Source organism: Amia ocellicauda, chromosome 18, assembly GCF_036373705.1.
Source record: "Amia ocellicauda isolate fAmiCal2 chromosome 18, fAmiCal2.hap1, whole genome shotgun sequence".
In the NCBI taxonomy this organism is placed as follows: Eukaryota; Metazoa; Chordata; class Actinopteri; order Amiiformes; family Amiidae; genus Amia; species Amia ocellicauda.
In genome coordinates, this window is record NC_089867.1 from 16,122,770 (window position 1) to 16,140,828 (window position 18,059).

An 18,059-nucleotide genomic window follows, 5' to 3' on the forward strand; every position below is an offset into this window, starting at 1 on the left:
TTTAGATGAACAGTCATCATATGACACAGATGGGAAGCGCAAACTGTAGTTTTAATTTACAGAAACAATGATTACAATATTAGGTATTTACAATGTCACTAAGAAGGTGATTCAGGAGCTGATATTTTCCAATATAAAGGCAATAGTTTATTCACTCTGCTCAGAATATATTTGCCACTGAGGTTTGTTATAGTATTCTTTCAACTGACATTTTAAAAAATCAGGCAAATGTTTGTATCTGAGAAATATATAAATATAATTGCAGCTTCTAATGTTAAGAATGATAATGAAAAGGAGTAATTACTCTTTTGAACTTGCATTCAACTGGATTACATGTGACACAGTAGTTGTTGCTCTTAATAGGAAAAAAATACTTAAAATAAACATAAAATAACCTTTTTAAACCTTTGAAACAAAGCACTTTATAGGGAAGCAAATACAGGTCAAGCGGTCAGAAAAATATTTAAGATACTACTGTAGTGGCTGAGGCAGAAAAGCCTCTAGATCAAGACACCATCTTCAAGTTCAACAAGTCAATTTATGGAGGGAGAAAACAGACAAGAAAGGAAACAGGATGACATCAGAGAAGGAACAAGAGAAGTGATGGGCAGAGTAGTTTAAATTAATTCTTAATAGAGAAGATGCAACAGAGAACACGGATATTGCAAAGGCACCAGAAGATATGGAAATCAAAATAGAGGGAAGAGCTGATGCTTATAAGGAACGTCTGTAAGACTGGCACAAATGAACCACTGTGAAAATTCCCAAGAAAGGTGGCATCACTCTCGTATCAACTAGCATGGTACCACCCTACTGTCCGTGACGGGAAGGGATTTTGTGCGATCATCTTCATACACATTGTTTGTAGGATTTTGTAGTGACTCTCTGAAGACACACGAGAGAAATGAACTGGCTACATTTAGGGAACAAAGAGGATGTATAGATCGCATTTTCACTTTCATAAACATAATTGTGTGCAGTGGAGTGGCAGAGAGAATTGAACATAAACTTTATAGACTCTCAAACAGCCCTTGATAGTGTCCATGGAGGCAATCTCTGGAAAACACTGCAGCATATGGAATCCCCTTACAATAAGCTGTGCTAATCCCAGACTTTATTGACATCACTTACTGCCTTAAAGTGACACGGCTGAAATAGGAACATTAGAATCATATGTCTTAAATCTTTGCAAACATAATTCTGTTTGTAAACCCCAGATTTCTGATGTATTTTCAGTAGGTTAGGGCACTTAAACTGGAGCAATCCTTTAAAACATCTGGCTCTTAGTGCTAAAAGATTTTTTTTAATCTTATAGGACAGAATTAGACACACACACCCTATTTATTTAGCACAGTTATGAACTGGAGGTCAAAATGCAGACTGAAAGTACAGTTAGCTGAAAGAGATCTGAAAGAGAGAGCAATCCAGGCTTTCAGTACTAAAGCAGACTTTAAACTATGGCATCCTATACTCAGATCAGAGCTAATCTATCAGGGCTAATTCAGTGTTGATACCAGAAGTGACAGATGATGCTGATAAGACTCACTATTTTGACTTCATGTTAAATGACCAATAATCTTGAAATAGAAGTTAACCATTTTCATCTGTTGCTTATGTTTCATTTGAACTATATACAATACTTTGTTTTTGTGTATTTCTGTTTACTTGTCTGATATTTTCAGAAGCCAAATTAAAAACAGAAATTGTCTTTCGTGAATGAAGCATTTCACTTAACTATTCACTAAACTATTTCACTAAACTCTTAGGCATTGTATAACAGCTATACAATTGTGCAATTTTGCCATTGTACCAAAGCTTTCTAAAGATTTTGAGTTGAGCTGCTTTACAATATGAAAACACGCACAAAATCAGATTCAATAGATGCAAAGTGTAAAAAAATATGTATTTGTTTCCAAAGAACACAGAGACCACTTAATGAAAAATATAAAACTTAAAAAATAAATCCAGAATGTGCTTTAGCTACATAGAAAAGCTGCTCATCACCCTATTAGATTTGTTTAAGGATGTCATTACAGTCTTAAAGCACTTTGGATTAGAATCATATTTTATGGAGAAAATATGAATTGTGCGTGTCTTTAGCTCAACAATCTGTGCAAGTCGCTATAAAGACTTTCAAACATTACAACACTGACATGTATTTGTTCTCCCAAGTTTCTGAAGGAGTGATAAGGAATATATCAAGCTAACCGATGAACAGCAGAAGTATACATCAGAATCTGTTCTATATCATCAATCGAGCTATCAGTTTGGCACTGCCATTGACTGTGCATACATGCGAGTTTTTGTTGCTCCAAAGGTGCTTTAACTGACACATGTAAATGGATGAGACAACAATGGTTTTACATACACAAGGTCTCACCATTTTTGTCCAAGTAGGACTCAGGGTCTAAGGGGAAAGTGAAATTTGACATACTTCAAACAGAGCCTAAATCCACAATAATTAAATTTGAAACATGTAATGAAAACAATTATACTAATATATCATGAATTTTTTACTTTGTTTCCTTCACAGTCATTGCATATGTTCTAAGTGCTACTTTATTTTAAGTGGTTTGGCAATGACATTTTAATCATGCGTTTCAATCGTGTGCTTTAGTAGCCTGTTTGGCAGCTGCAGAGCTTGGAAAAGAAGAAAGTCCTTAAATAATACAGCAAGCCCATCAGGACAAACATGGTAAGGATTTGTCTTTGTCACACCATTGCAGTATTTAAGTCTAACCCATTTAAAATTGTCACTTAAAGCACAACATTTGGCATAACTGAAACCCCCATGTAGACACAGCCACTGTTGCCCAAGTACAGTTCTGAAGATAAACCCCAACATTGTAAATTCCCAAGCAGTTTTTCATTTCTCAAAGACTGTGTTCATAGTGCTGCTGTACCGTTTTGTAATGCACTCTAATATAGATTGACGAAAGTCCACTTGTTGGTTTATAACACCGAAAGATCATGGCAAGACTTGGATCTCAGTCGGAACGCCATGTTCTGATTGTTCTTGGCAACAATTCTGTCCAGGAACCGTTTGGCTTTCTTGGGAATACTCTCCCTCCTCTTATTGAGCGCCATCCGCCTCTGGTTGTCTTCCTTGCTGTCCCGCCGGAGACGAATCTGACGCACAATGCCTTCAAACATCTCCCGAACATTGTGCGGCACGGCAGCTGATGTCTCTATGAACTTGCAGTCAAACACCACTGCACATGTTCTGCCTTCTGCAAAAACATTAGAAATACAAGTTTCACCTTCTGAAACAGAAAGTGGGGTAAACAGTTAGGTTTTCCCTACTGCCTGTGTGCTGATATGATAGTATTGAATCAATGCTCTTGTCAATTTCTGTTTAATATGTGCAGATGTGTTGCTATAATATTGTTCATGTAAATTTGCTTTGCATTGTTAATGAGTTGACAAATGTGTACAATTACAGATTTAGCATCTATGTCATTATGTTTCACAGGTCTTTCAGAGTTGCACAAATCTTTGGACAAATTCATAAGTTCTCCAGTCCTTGGATATGCTGATTACAACTGGCAATTTTCTACCTGCCCATATGTTTTTAGTATTTGCTATTAAATTAATAATTATATGTTGGTAACAGTTTTTGATTCTGGTCTGAAAGGTATTAAAATTGGCCTGTACAGATATTGTTTCCACATTTAACACTTGTGCATTTCTCTAACATCTATTTAATCATCTTCATATAACTGTATCATATTAAGCCTTAATAGAAATGGTAAAGCTACAATATTTTCCCATGCCAGTTAGATGTGTACTGTGGTAAACATTCATAAGACAAGAGCACCCTAACCTGTCACTGACACTTCTCTGCATCTCACAAGGTCACTCTTATTGCCAACGAGGATGATGGGGATATCTTCTGCCTGCCTAGCTCTCCGCAGCTGGATTCGCAGTTCGGAGGCTCTCTCAAAGCTCGCTCTGTCAGTGATTGAGTATACAATTAGGTATGCGTCTCCTGCCTGCATGCACTGCTCTTGGCTCCAGCTTTCCTCCTCCTGAAAAAGCGTAAGACATTTCAACTTTAGTCAGTTATTAACAATTGATATCACAACCTTCCAAAGATATTTCTGCCTATGGAAAGTGAAGGGACAAGAATGATCTGGTACAGTATTTGCAAAATACTCCCTTAATCAAACATCTATGTCTCTGTGTTGATGCTAAATTACATTTTAAAATATATTTAGAAAATCTGTAGCCAATCGATACTGTGCAGCTTAGGAACACATTATATAGAAAATATAATATAGCAGGTGCTGATCAATGTACACATATGTACACATATGAGCGAGGTAGAGAGCATTTATTTCAACTGTTCCAAATCAATCCCTGCACCATGAGAAACCCTTACCTCAGTAACCCACGTATCCAATAAAGTAATTGTTGCGCTTTCTCCATCTACTGTCAGAGTTTGCACATAAGTGTTTTCTGGATTTAAAACAAAAATAGATTATTAATTATTATTATTATTTTGATTTTCTGCAAAAAGTATTCTGAGCTAAAAGATATTGAACGCAATAAACATATTATCCTTTGTTTATGTACAATATGCTTCAAATACTAAATTTACAAAACAAAATTATGGTTGCTGTTAAAGCTAACTACAACAACAATAATTATAATAATAACCTCCACATAGGACACCATCACTGTCCATGCTGTCCTGGGCACCAGCAAAAATGTTGGCTAATGTAGACTTTCCAACTCTGTTCTCTCCAATTAAAACAACTCTGTAGAGGTTGCTGCCAGACTCGGAAGTGACTGAATCTGAAGAGTCTGAAGACGAGTCTGAAGATGACCACCTTTGCCTACAAGTGTCGCTGCTGTTGGTATACGACGTGGAGCGTACAACATGAGATGAAAGCACAGGGTTTTTGGATAGTAGATTCCCATCTGTAGAAATACTCCAGCGATGCTGCCGAGGCTGCAGACAGAAACTCCTCCGCCTCGTGGATGCATTTAGAGTCATCTTTCTGAAAGACAAAAATGAAAGCAACATAGCAAAGATATCAAAGCATGCAAAGATAATAAATCATGTATTTTCATAAAGTGCCAACAAATTCCATTAGTTTTGAATATTAATGAAAGGTAACAATTCATTACAAGTAATACTATAAATTATAGTTTAGTAAATTGTCAGGTAAGTCACTAACAGCTAGTGTATGATTTATTAATTAGAATTTTAATATATTTTGTCTGCATGTGAGTGATATCAGTGATAGTTTGTAATTGAACTGCGCCGTAAAGACACTCCTCCTCCACCTAGTAGAGCAATAAGCTCACCACACCAAAAGACGCGGGAGGTTTATCACTGCACTGATTTGCAGAAGGGTGTAACGAGCTCATGTACACGATGAGCCCCATTACTTATGCATCAGTATTAAAGCATGTAGGTTAGTAGCTGTAGTATAGTGGTGCTCTGTGGTAACGATACAGTAAGGTGTGGTGTAGCATGGAAACACTTGGTAAAATAGTTTACAATGGTAATAACATAGTAATATATGTTAAAGTGTAGTATGGTGTAGCATTGTAAAAATTTAATAAAATGGTCTAAATATGGTAAAATCATGAGGACAATATGGTCAAAACATGGTATAAATATGGCAAAATACTGGTAAAAACGTGGTAATACCATGCATAAGATTAAAGTATATGCACAAACACATACACACAGCCCCCATATGGGCTAAAGATCCATACAACTCCCATCTCCTATGACTGCCCCCAACCTCAGGCATACATTTATCACAGATATATACCCCAGAAATGTGTGCGCTGCCACCACATTTATTTCCCAGGGAGGTTGGTAGATATTGTGCTAACAAATGGTTAACCAGGGTGGAGGGGAAACAGGTCATTAGTGGCAGTTCTTAAGATTGATCTTAATTTATTAAAACAAGAAACTCACATCCACACTCTTCTGTGAGAAAGTGGTGGTAGTTAGCATATAGAATAACTACTATAAAAAAGCCCAGAGAGTCCCCTACTCAAATATCAAAAAGGAACAAATCTAGGAAACAAAAATAAACCAATTGCAAGCCAATTATAATCATCAAAGAAAAAAATATAAGAAAATCAACCCCAGGGCTCAATTAAGTCCAAGTCAAAAAGACCCACCAGGGGCCCGAAGCCACACCCTACCCCTCTCACAGACTTCCTAAATCAATGCCTTTATTAATTAATCCCCAAGCAGGTATTATTAGCCACTCGCACATAAATGTCACATACATTTACACACCAAGTATCACTTTACAATAAATACATAATTCTACTGATATCATTTACTAAACATTCAATACTTAAAAATATAAGAAAACTATAATTAGGGTGGCATAGGACTGATGTTAATTTAATCCAGGCACATGTAATTAATATGCATTCAAAGAATATAGAATAGGATTAGTCTTATTTTGCTGCAGTATCACAGTCTTAGATTGAACCAGGGCACAAATATACAACCACAAGGGAGAGGGAGGGGCCCGATTAGAGTCCAGGTCAATCTCAAGATACACAAATCAATTACCGTCCATCAGAGGTAGTAACTTATAGTTCTGTACAGCTTGTCATTGCAGGAGATTCACATCCCTTTAAATCCACTGCAAAACCTGCTGGCACAAGTTCTGTCTCCAAGATAACAAATCCAGCGTCTTTCCCGGCGGCTTCATGACAAACACAAACACAAACACAGTTCCCGGCCCCTGCTCCTCTGTCATGTGTTGTTAAACCACTCTTCTTTTATAGCCAACTCACTGGAAATTAACACATATTGACTCATTTAGATCCCAATTAAAACACAAAAGGGAGTACAAATGGCTTTTTAGGCATGTTACCAAAGTCTTCAGTCTCTGCAAGCGATAAGTGCTGCACGGAGGAGTGTATTTTTAGGGTCCCAACATTGTTGTCAATGGGATTTCTGGTGTTTTCCATAGATTATAAATCAATCAAGATTGTTAAATTCGTACTAAAAGTAACGTATCTGAAAACAGTCACACTATGACAAATTGAATCAAAGTACTGTTCGGGGTGTCTTTTAACATATATACAGATATGTTGCAGTGCACATTTTGATGGGTCAGTGCAGACTATACCTTGAACAATTGTAAATGTACATCATCATTTAACTGTGTGGACCGACATTCACATCTGTACAATAAGTGATTTTGGAGAAGAACACTGTTGAAATATATCAAAACATTATAGGCTTAGTAAAATGCAACATGGCCGCAAATCCAGAGTGATCTATCAGTGCTATTTTAGCTGTGGTACAAGACCACACCGCTCTACCGTTATTATTACATTTTATATTTTTTGTGCAACTTTTTATATGCTGATTTTCATTGGTTCCAGTCAACCATCTTGGATTTAAAAAACTCTATAAATGAATGTCTAAGTAAGCGGACATGACCATGGTCAGATGTTACACATTTAAGTGCTCCAGTGGTTCTGGTGTAAGATTGTTTTTCTTTTACTAAAAACATATAATCCAACATGGCAGTTATGCATCACATCCAATCAAATCCAGTCTGAACATTTGCTCAAGGTACAACAAAGACATGTGAAGTTTAAAGTCAACAGGTTCAAATGTTCTAGTATTTTTTTCAGGATGAATATCAGATTCCAGAATTTTGACCAAAACCGAGAAAGAAAGAAAAGGACACTTACTAGAACTTGCATGTATTCAATTTAATGAGTTGTATCTAGTTTCTATGTTTTAGGAAATATTTTGCACACTTTGCATGTAGCCACAATGTGGCAATAGAGTACTACAATTTAACATATGGACACCATCATTTCATTGTCTCAATATTAAAAGCATGTATTATGATTGGTCATTGGTTGTCATTTTATGATTAATCACTTTATTTCAGTATTGGACATTATATCATCAGAGGTCTGTATTCTACTTTGAAGTTTCTTCAGTCTACAATATGCCCGCATGCTTGACTGACTACAACTTAAATGTTATTAAATGTATTTAACTTATAGGTTGAACATATATTGGAGACATCACCATCTATATTCAACCTAAAAAATAAACATATAGATTACAAACTAAAATATAATTAAAATATATTGTATGTATTTGAATTATCAAAAAATAGGCAATTTTGGCATACAGAACATATAAGGATATCAAATGTATGGTTTCCTTACTCTCTAACCAGTAATATATAAATGCAAATCAAATATGTTATAACTGCTGCATTTATACCTTTACTCAAGATAGTAGCAATTATGATAGAGCTGATTTATACAGTGAGGGAAAAAAGTATTTGATCCCCTGCTGATTATGTATGTTTGCCCACTGACAAAGAAATGATCAGTCTATAATTTCAATGGTAGGTGTATTTTAACAGTGAGAGACAGAATAACAACAACAAAAATCCAGAAAAACGCATTTCAAAAAAGTTATAAATTGATTTGCATGTTAATGAGGGAAATAAGTATTTGATCCCCTATCAATCAGCAAGATTTCTGGCTCCCAGGTGTCTTTTATACAGGTAACGAGCTGAGATTAGGAGCACTCTCTTAAAGGGAGTGCTCCTAATCTCAGCTCGTTACCTGTATAAAAGACACCTGTCCACAGAAGCAATCAATCAATCAGATTCCAAACTCTCCACCATGGCCAAGACCAAAGAGCTGTCCAAGGATGTCAGGGACAAGATTGTAGACCTACACAAGGCTGGAATGGGATACAAGACCATCGCCAAGCAGCTTGGTGAGAAGGTGACAAGAGTTAGTGCGATTATTCGCAAATTGAAGAAACACAAAATAACTGTCAGTCTCCCTCGGTCTGTGGCTTCATGCAAGATCTCACCTCGTGGAGTTTCAATGATCATGAGAACGGTGAGGAATCAGCCCAGAACTACACGGGAGGATCTTGTTAATGATCTCAAGGCAGCTGGGACCATAGTCACCAAGAAAACAATTGGTAACACACTACGCTGTGAAGGACTGAAATCCTGCAGCGCCCGCAAGGTCCCCCTGCTCAAGAAAGCACATGTACAGGCCCGTCTGAAGTTTGCCAACATCTGAATGATTCAGAGGAGAACTGGGTGAAAGTGTTGTGGTCAGATGAGACCAAAATCAAGCTCTTTGGCATCAACTCAACTCGCTGTGTTTGGAGGAGGAGGAATGACCCCAAGAACACCATCCCCACCATCAAACATGGAGGTGGAAACATTATGCTTTGGGGGTGTTTTTCTGCTAAGGGGACAGGACAACTGCACCGCATCAAAGGGACGATGGACGGGGCCATGTACCGTCAAATCTTGGGTGAGAACCTCCTTCCCTCAGCCAGGGCATTGAAAATGGGTCGTGGATGGCTATTCCAGCATGACAATGACCCAAAACACACAGCCAAGGCAACAAAGGAGTGGCTCAAGAAGAAGCACATTAAGGTCCTGGAGTGGCCTAGCCAGTCTCCAGACCTTAATCCCATAGAAAATCTGTGGAGGGAGCTGAAGGTTCGAGTTGCTAAACGTCAGCCTCGAAACCTTAATGACTTGGAGAGGATCTGCAAAGAGGAGTGGGACAAAATCCCTCCTGAGATGTGTGCAAACCTGGTGGCCAACTACAAGAAACGTCTGACCTCTGTGATTGCCAACAAGGGTTTTGCCACCAAGTTCTAAGTCGAAGGGGTCAAATACTTATTTCCCTCATTAACATGCAAATCAATTTATAACTTTTTTGAAATGCGTTTTTCTGGATTTTTTTGTTGTTATTCTGTCTCTCACTGTTAAAATACACCTACCATTAAAATTATAGACTGATCATTTCTTTGTCAGTGGGCAAACGTACAAAATCAGCAGGGGATCAAATACTTTTTTCCCTCACTGTATATTATTATTATTTACGTTTGTACATTTTTATTTTTATACTGTTAACACAGGATAGGATTAGGGTATCTGTAACTGAACTGTGCAAACCAGGGCTTTGGAGCGGAGCTAATGCAAGGAAGATTTTCCTGCTCCAACCTTTTTATCCAAAATATTTATGCCTAAAGCCTCAACTGAGATGGGAATGTTGGGAAGCAAACCTGGAAACTATTAAAAAAAATCTGTTTTGTAGAATTTGACCTGTCTGCTTTTTTATCAAATTGATCTCATAGATTGTCTGTTTCTAAGTTTCTGATACACCTGATGGGACAGGGCCGATCTAGTACGGGGTACTTTAGTAACCTTGCTGACATCACTTAGTTGTCCAGCAGCCAAGGGAGTAATCTTCTATATATACAATGGTATGTTTGTTAGAAAACCTTCAGATTTGTCTTCCCGACTGGCATCTCCAGAGCGCTTCATTATTCTTCATTAGTCCACCTGTCTATAAGGGAGAAAATGTCTCACTATCACAAAACAATCTTTCAGGAATTTTACATTTTAAGTTAATTATAAAATATTACTATATTCTATGTTTCAACATTTTACGTTTGATTTCAGTTTGACTTAATGTCTCTTAATGGTCATTATTTTTCATTCTTCATGGCCTTCAAGCATTTGAGGGATTTAGTGCAGGTGGAAAAAGTCAGAATTAAGTTTCAGATAAAATATTCATGTTTTGCAAATCAGTGATATCCCTTTCTTTCAAATAATTATTATACAGTTAATTGTTTAATTGGAGCTGGATCGTGGATCGCAGCTGCAGCGCCACACACTGGATGGGCGGAGTTCAACCACTCTGCTGCTCCAAGTCTCTGGTGCAAATGACTAAACAGTCAATGGATTGAACATAACCAGGAGATTTGGAAGACAGGGACATTTTTTTATTTGCACTTAAAAAGGTTGAAAAAAACAATCACATCAATACAAACATTTGAATATACAATAATTTATAGAATAAATCATATATTTAGATTTCTGTAATGAATTTCTAAAACAGCGAACAAGCAAGAAAGGTTGGAGACAATACAATTGATTATCGCCTTGGATAAAACTAAAATCGTCTGCTAATTTACTTCATAATAATAAGAAACTAAACCAATTCACCAATGAATGAAAATAAAATAACTAATCGGTTGTTGATATCTAAGTAAAAGTGCTTCGGCTCTCACTCGAAATAAGAGAGCAGTATATCTACCATATTCATAGAATCTATAAAGATTATTTACTTTAACTGATCATTTAAATATTCTCTAAAAAGTTAATTTACTTGAATTGATCATTTAAATATTGTCCTCCATAGTGCCCACAGTGATCCTAATTGGGAAAGTGGTCTGTCCAACAGCAGCAGCACAGGTGAGAGACTGGACTCCAAGTGTTTAACACAACTTCTATATTTCCGACTCGCTTTTCTCATTAAAATCGATACAAATACCTGTCACACTCCCTGCCGTTTCACTTTTAAAATATGCTATGTATTTATAAGTTTTAAACCATTGATTTGACTGTTCATCTGCCTTCCTCTCCCTGTGGTCCTGATGAGACAGACCGGGACATGAAAAACACACGGACTGCAGTACTGTGTAGTGTAGTGTAGTGTATTTGCGGTAGTAGCTATATAATATTGTAGTATATAGTATATGGCTTCTATACACACACTACACTAGCAACACATCAGCTACCACAATACATTCGTACAAATGTCGAAAAGTTAAAGTTTATCTCACTAAAGGGTTGCAACAGGTGACTGCTCTCTTGGTTATCACCTTTGATCTTATTAACTTAAATGACAACATATTACCGATTTGTGGAAATAGAAATGCATATTGAGGCAAGATTTGTCCGGCTGGCTTTTCCTACTTATATCTGCCCTATAGTTGTTTAAATTACTTCAAATAGTCACAGAAAGAAACAAAATCAATTGCAACAAAGAAATAATCACCATCTCTGTGGAAAAAACTACCATAAAGAAAAAGAAGCACATAGACAGACGTCAATGTGGTTTTTAGTGCATTATTTTCAAAACCGAGATGATTTCTTACATGGTGTGATGGAGGCAGCGTCAGTGATCCTAGAGTCTCTCTGCCCGGGATCCTGATCTGTGCTCTGGCTTTTTGTGTTGTAAATCCCGTCTGAATCTCTGCTGCACACTAATGCGCTTTCCACTGTGTTGGTTTATATAAAGTAGGGCTCAGAGACGTCATCATTCCTCCCTTCCTCCAGGCCAGACCCCAGAGTCAGAGAGAGGGGGTTTCCTCTAATCCAGCAGAGGAGTCTGTAGGTTGGCCAGCTCATACATGCCAACTGGGAGACCATTATCATTTGAAAGCAGTAGACTATACATGGGCAATACCGCATTGGATTTATATTCTAGTGACCTATCTTATGAGTTTGTATTTAAATGCAACAATAGGGAAATCTCTATTATTTTTGACTGCATTATCTACAGTGCCTCCACTGCATCCCTACAGACACTCCCCTACACTGATCCAGGGTTTGGTGAAAGAAGCTTCTCAGAGTTCCCTTCTAGGGGAGAACTGTATTTTAAAGCCAACAGAGAGATGGGAGAAGTCCATTTCTGCCCGTTTGCTGGCACCAGGAGGGCTGAATCTCCTCTGAGGTAACTGTCAGTCTCACATCTGTTTTCTCAAAATGGTCATATAGAACTGCAACAGTTCTCTCATGTCCTACAAAATCTTTTCGGTATCTATAATGGTGAGTAAATGCATTTTGGACTGTGGTCGGATGAGCTCAGTGTAAAGTGTAGAACTTGTATATTTGTCCTCTTCAGATATTCTCTGCCTCGGGTGTGCACTCCAGGTCTTTGTTAAGGTTAAGTACTTTGTAAAGAACCTTTACACAAGCGCTCTGACAACAAGAAACTGGTCATCTTAGGTCAATTCAATCGGGAGTTATAATGAGGTTACCGTAGAGTAAGCTTGCTAGAGTAAGGTCCTGAACTGCTAATTAAAGAGATTACTGAGAACAAGATTGATCTAAATAAGCATATTAAACAAACTTCTAAATATATGATACATTAAGCTATATCCTTTTGTAGATGGTTCATTCAGGGTGATTCTGAACCTGGTCCAGCAGATTAGCAGTGCAGTGATTACAATACTGCAACAAAATCATGTACAGGCACCTTTCTATATATATATATAATTAAAAAAACAATACAAATTATGAAACACCATGGTAAAGCACATGTACCAGGCAGCAGTGTGGAGAAGCGCTCAGGGCTCAGGGCTCTGGAGTGGAGGGTTGTCAGTCTCAGCTGGGGGCACTGCTGTTGTACCCTTGAGCAAGGTACTGTACCTAGATTGCTCCAGTAAAAATCCAGCTTTATACATAAGTAATTGTATGTCAAAATAATGTGACATCTTGTAACCATAGTTATTTGCCCTGGATATTATAATATTGCTAAAACCAATGCCAACAAAGTGCAAATATGATTGTGTCAACAGCTGCCAATTTAGGTTAGTGAAGCCTCAAAATAGGCCTGAGAAACAGATTGGTTAGGAACAGTAATATAATCCTTAATTTGGATCTTAGCTTCATTTTAAAGCTAAATTGTTTGGTTGATTTTTATTACATGAATAATTATTCTCCTGAGATTGAGGTTTAAATCTGACAACTATATTGTGTACGCCCATTAAGATTAGCTTTTAACAAAACGAAACAAAAAATCAAATCAGAACAAAATGTTTCTCTGCCTTCTCAAGCTGTGCTAGACAGATTTTTAAAATAATAATGCTACCAAAAAACCCCTTGGCAGATTGGACGTCCAGATTCCAGAGAGATTATCAGGCAGGATTTAATATCTAATTTGTTATTATCATCATTATTATTATTATGTGGCAGATAAGGACGCACATTCCAGAGCAACCAGATTTTCAGAGCCATATGTAGAACATTTGTATGCCGTCTTTAGCAGTGGTATGTGAAAGGGAATCTGTCCTCAAAACTGATATTTACATGCGTTATCAACTTTGGAAGTAGAACATGAATGTTGTGTAGTTCATTATAAACAGTCAAAGGGAACTTCATCAACCTTGTGTGTCGAATCAATTTAATCAATTTTTAAAATACAAAGATTTCAATTGTACGTTTAAACAAATGCTTCACATTTACATTATGTTTCCTTCAAACAGTTTGTGTCTCTGCCATGTAGCACCACGTCTGCAGTATTAATGTATTACCAGCAGCTCTCAAACATCTCCTCGATTCATCAGAGTGTTGCTTGGAACTGGAGACCCGTTTAATCAGCCCACGATCAGAAGTCAAATCTGCATGAGTAGGATCCCTGAATGTATAGTTTGTGTAGAGGAATGCACGGAGATTGCTTTACAGCGATAGATTTGCATATTTCTACAGTGAAACAAATGAATATATATTTTTACTATAGTTCACTTCCTGTCAGATCCAATGACCTTTAGCAAAGATAACAAGTAAAGGTAGTTTTTCTACCTATGTATTATTTATTCATTTCTTTCTTGGCTGTATTTTCCAGTATTAATTAACAAACCGCAGAATTATATCAAAAGTTTTCCTCTCAGAGTCCCAATACCCCATTAAACAAAAGCCCATATTTGAAAAATTGCTATAATTTCTTCCCTTTTCGTATATTATAAAGAAATAATTTCAAGGTTAAAGACACATTTTTTTTCCCCAAAGAAATAGAAAATTTCTCCATACACTACTTATTGTTTTTGCAGGTAAAACTTTCACTCCTCATTATTTTTGTTCCCAAAGCATGTGAAATTAAATGAAAGTAAGACAATGTGTTATAGATCAGCATCGTAAGTCCCTACACAATATAACAGTACCAAATCAGGACAATGAGATTGTGCTTTTTTGGTTTTGAAAACATTTGATTGCACGCCACCTAAAAATATCTGGAATAACACAAATATAGTGGAATGGTGCTTCTGAGTGATTAAACATCATGAACACCCTAAACAACACAGAACTACCGATGCCGTCCAGAGCAGTTACTGTCTGTAACTTGCGAGTCTGATTGCTGTCCCTGTCGATCCGGTCATTCTTTCATTCCCCTTTTAGGTCAGATGTTTATGATGCCCATCCACCATGCGCAGCCCTTCTTGTGCAGTGGAAGTGTGGTAGGCCACACAGCAGGGAGCCTGTTTTTATGAGCCGTGGTGAATGAAGCGCGATGCACTGGGACTCTGAAAAGGACAGTGAGTCTTCATCTCCTCTGGCTCTGCCCAGTCAAGACCGAGGGGGCGATGGAGTCTGCTGAGAGCCAGGCAGCATTCAAGGAGGGCGGCTTTTACTCCACATCCAGGTCCAAGTCCATTTCTGTGGTCAATTTCAGGTAGAAAAAAGCATATACAGACACCAGGAATACCAGCACAGCCATGAGGATAAGAACAATATCCTGAAATCACAAAATAAAATCTTATTTAAATAAATGGGGGGGCAGGAAAGACAATCTGTATAATGTGATGTTTATAATTTGCCAAAATATAGTTGCATGACTTAGAACATTGAAAATAAACATTTGATTTGCTGTTGTTAACTCTTAGATTACCACTTAAAAATATCCTCATTGGCAAAAACAAATGTAAATAGCTTTATGAATTCAGTTCATATATCAAAGCAGCACCTACCCGTATTCCCAGGGCACTTTTCTTAGCTTCTGCTTTTAATCTGCTTGCTTTTAAGGCAGATTTGGTTTTCTTATAGTCCTGTTTTCCTGAAATACAATGATGATGATTGTATTGATTGTAATGATCAATGAAGCCATCAATATTGATGTCTACCCAGAGCAGATAAGGAATTTTAACAGCATGTCCAATTATTTTCCCACTTTTTTGCCAGTTACTGAACTTGGCTCACTGCTACGACGTCCTCAGGAGGGATGAGACAAATGCCTGAAGCGTGCAATGAAGGATTCACAGTCGTGCATCGGTGCTAGGATCAGAGGGTATCAGGGTTTCTCTTTTTGACTATCTTATTCTTTTGATCTTCCTCTCTCTTCCATTCTAGCTTTCAGTCATACCATCTTAAATGGATATGAATCACCACAAGCAAAGCTTAATGTGAACTTCTCTAGATATCCTTTCTTTCCCTCTGCTGAACTTTATTTTATTTACATCTAGTGTAATAAATAACTAGCACAAGAGAAGCTGCTCTCCACTCAGTCTTATCTGAAAAACAGTTAACAAAGACCACTATGCAAATTGGACTCTGTGTTCAGGTTAAGTGAACTCCTTCTTATCCATTCTCTCTATACAGTAATTCATGCTAAGGATCAAGGACCAAGGATCTCTTATTAAAGTTACACTTAGTTGTAATGTTTCCTTATCTAAGCGTTCAGTCACAAGAATTTTCAAATTCTGAAACATGTTATCAACCACTATAAACACGTTACCAAGCAGCAATGACATGAACATACCGATTTGTTTGCGGTATTGATCAACTGGAAGCCTGGCAGCAGTCGCATCTTTCCTTCCCATGATTTTCTCAGATGTCCAAAATAAACCAAAGGAAGCTGGTAAAAGAAAAGATGGGGTACACCTCTGTCTTAAACACTAGTCTTCACTTAAGTACGTTTCCTTATGTATGTACAGAAAACACTTTATTTCAAAGTGTAACTTAATGTGAGTATACAAAGAAACAAAATGTGTGAAATTATTCAAATTACATTATTTGTTAGAACAGGTCATGTACGATGAGTATATATACACATTGTTGTAGTTTTTAATATGTATTAATTTCATAAAGATAATTTGTTTATTAACAAACATGTAGCAGCAACTGGTTTGCTTACAGTCTTCTCTCCCAATGAAGGCAATGCACTCATTCGCAAACTATAAGAATATACTGCCCCCTCGTGGTAATAAGTAACATAACCCCTGAACAGGTAAAATACTTAATCATTTCCACTGGAACTTTGTTAGCAAAGTAACTAATAGTACTAATAAACCTTTTAAAGAAATGATGTACACACACACACACACACACACACATATATATAGGTGCATAGAAAGAGATAGATAGACTTTTTCCGTTGTTTTACTGGCTGTTTTTGTTTTTACTCTGTTGCACTGTGTTGCTGCTTTTTATTGTTTTTGCTTTGCATGGAGCACCTTTTTGCCTTGGTTTTTGAGAATAAAGGCATTAAAAATCAACAGAGAGAGAGATGGGGGATAGATTGCTTCAGGATGCAGTAGTCAGGGAAGTGTTTTATACAGTGTTATTTTTCATACAATTTCAGACGATCTTGAGCTTTCTTAAACAACATCCAGCCCTGTCTAGAACCTCTCCATGTGACGGCTTTTGCTTTCTTTATGATGCATCTTCAACAGCAGCACATGAGATCAGAAACGGCGCATTCAGGGCATCCATGCTCTGCTGCATTTGCAATACAGAAAACATCTGGACCAACACCTACTAAATATCGTTTCTAATTCAGACGACAAAATGAACCGATATTATTTGTATTGTCGTCATTGTTATTATGCACGATTATCCTCCGATCACCGATCGAAACACTGAGATTCCTGATACAGAAATTCAGATATTGCAGTTTTTGGAGTTAATGAAACTGTTTTCTCTCCCTTCCGGCTCCGATAGAGTAAACAGACTCTGGATCACAAACACTGAACACGCATGTATCATGTATGCACACGCAAATCCCTCAGGCAGAACGACGTCTGGGCTCATTGTCATTTTTAAACAATATTCTTATATTATGAACGCTAATTAAGTTGTGCGTCACTGCGCAGTTGATTTAATATTTTTCTTGCCAAATGCCAACACTACGCTTTCTTAACACCGCCCTCCCTGCCGCTGACTGACAGCTCCACTCACCAATCACCGTCCAGATTACACATGAAGCAACCAATTGCAAACACAAGAGTCAGCGTGTGCATCATGGCATCATCTTCAATGCAATGTTAAAATGCTTTTGTTAAAAAATACCACTTATTGGTGTGAATAAAGCAAAACAAACAGTTTGATATCATGCTTATTGGACAGCTATATATTTCAAAGAGCTGCAGAAGTGCCGATACCTGCTTGATTTCCGAGATGTTGATGTGGTGCAAGATGGACTTTGCCTGCTGCTGCTGCTCCAGGACGAATACGCGCTTATCCAATGCGCGGAGACAGCAGTGCATACAG

The 18,059-nt window shown here is 37.4% G+C and overlaps 2 protein-coding genes across 2 annotated transcripts; both read right to left on the bottom strand.

Moving 5' to 3' along the window:
* Window positions 1–4: 4 nt before the first annotated feature.
* On the bottom strand, window positions 5–12,154 carry gem (GTP binding protein overexpressed in skeletal muscle). The gene is made up of 5 exons (XM_066690993.1): window positions 11,951–12,154; window positions 4,660–5,003; window positions 4,382–4,458; window positions 3,824–4,028; window positions 5–3,230 (listed from the first exon to the last, which is right to left on the bottom strand). The coding sequence occupies exons 2-5, from the start codon at window positions 4,997–4,999 to the stop codon at window positions 2,953–2,955; spliced, it is 900 nt and encodes a 299-aa protein (XP_066547090.1). The 5' UTR covers window positions 5,000–5,003; window positions 11,951–12,154; the 3' UTR covers window positions 5–2,952.
* Window positions 12,155–13,959: 1,805 nt separating this feature from the next.
* On the bottom strand, window positions 13,960–18,059 carry triqk (triple QxxK/R motif containing). Its single transcript, XM_066691073.1, has 4 exons — window positions 17,951–18,059; window positions 16,330–16,425; window positions 15,542–15,627; window positions 13,960–15,309 (listed from the first exon to the last, which is right to left on the bottom strand). The coding sequence occupies exons 2-4, from the start codon at window positions 16,388–16,390 to the stop codon at window positions 15,202–15,204; spliced, it is 255 nt and encodes an 84-aa protein (XP_066547170.1). The 5' UTR covers window positions 16,391–16,425; window positions 17,951–18,059; the 3' UTR covers window positions 13,960–15,201.

Excerpts from the sequence above, each read along its gene's own strand:
- gem (XM_066690993.1), bottom strand. The coding sequence starts at position 4,999 with ATGACTCTAAATGCATCCACGAGGCGGAGGAGTTTCTGTCTGCAGCCT. Across the intron at positions 4,459-4,659 it reads TGATGGTGTCCTATGTGGAG|AAAACACTTATGTGCAAACT; the intron begins GTTATTATTATA and ends TTTTAAATCCAG. Across the intron at positions 3,231-3,823 it reads CAGAGAAGTGTCAGTGACAG|AAGGCAGAACATGTGCAGTG; the intron begins GTTAGGGTGCTC and ends ATGTTTTTGCAG.
- triqk (XM_066691073.1), bottom strand. The coding sequence starts at position 16,390 with ATGGGAAGGAAAGATGCGACTGCTGCCAGGCTTCCAGTTGATCAATAC. Across the intron at positions 15,628-16,329 it reads TCAATACCGCAAACAAATCG|GAAAACAGGACTATAAGAAA; the intron begins GTATGTTCATGT and ends ATTGTATTTCAG. Across the intron at positions 15,310-15,541 it reads AAAGTGCCCTGGGAATACGG|GATATTGTTCTTATCCTCAT; the intron begins GTAGGTGCTGCT and ends TTGTGATTTCAG.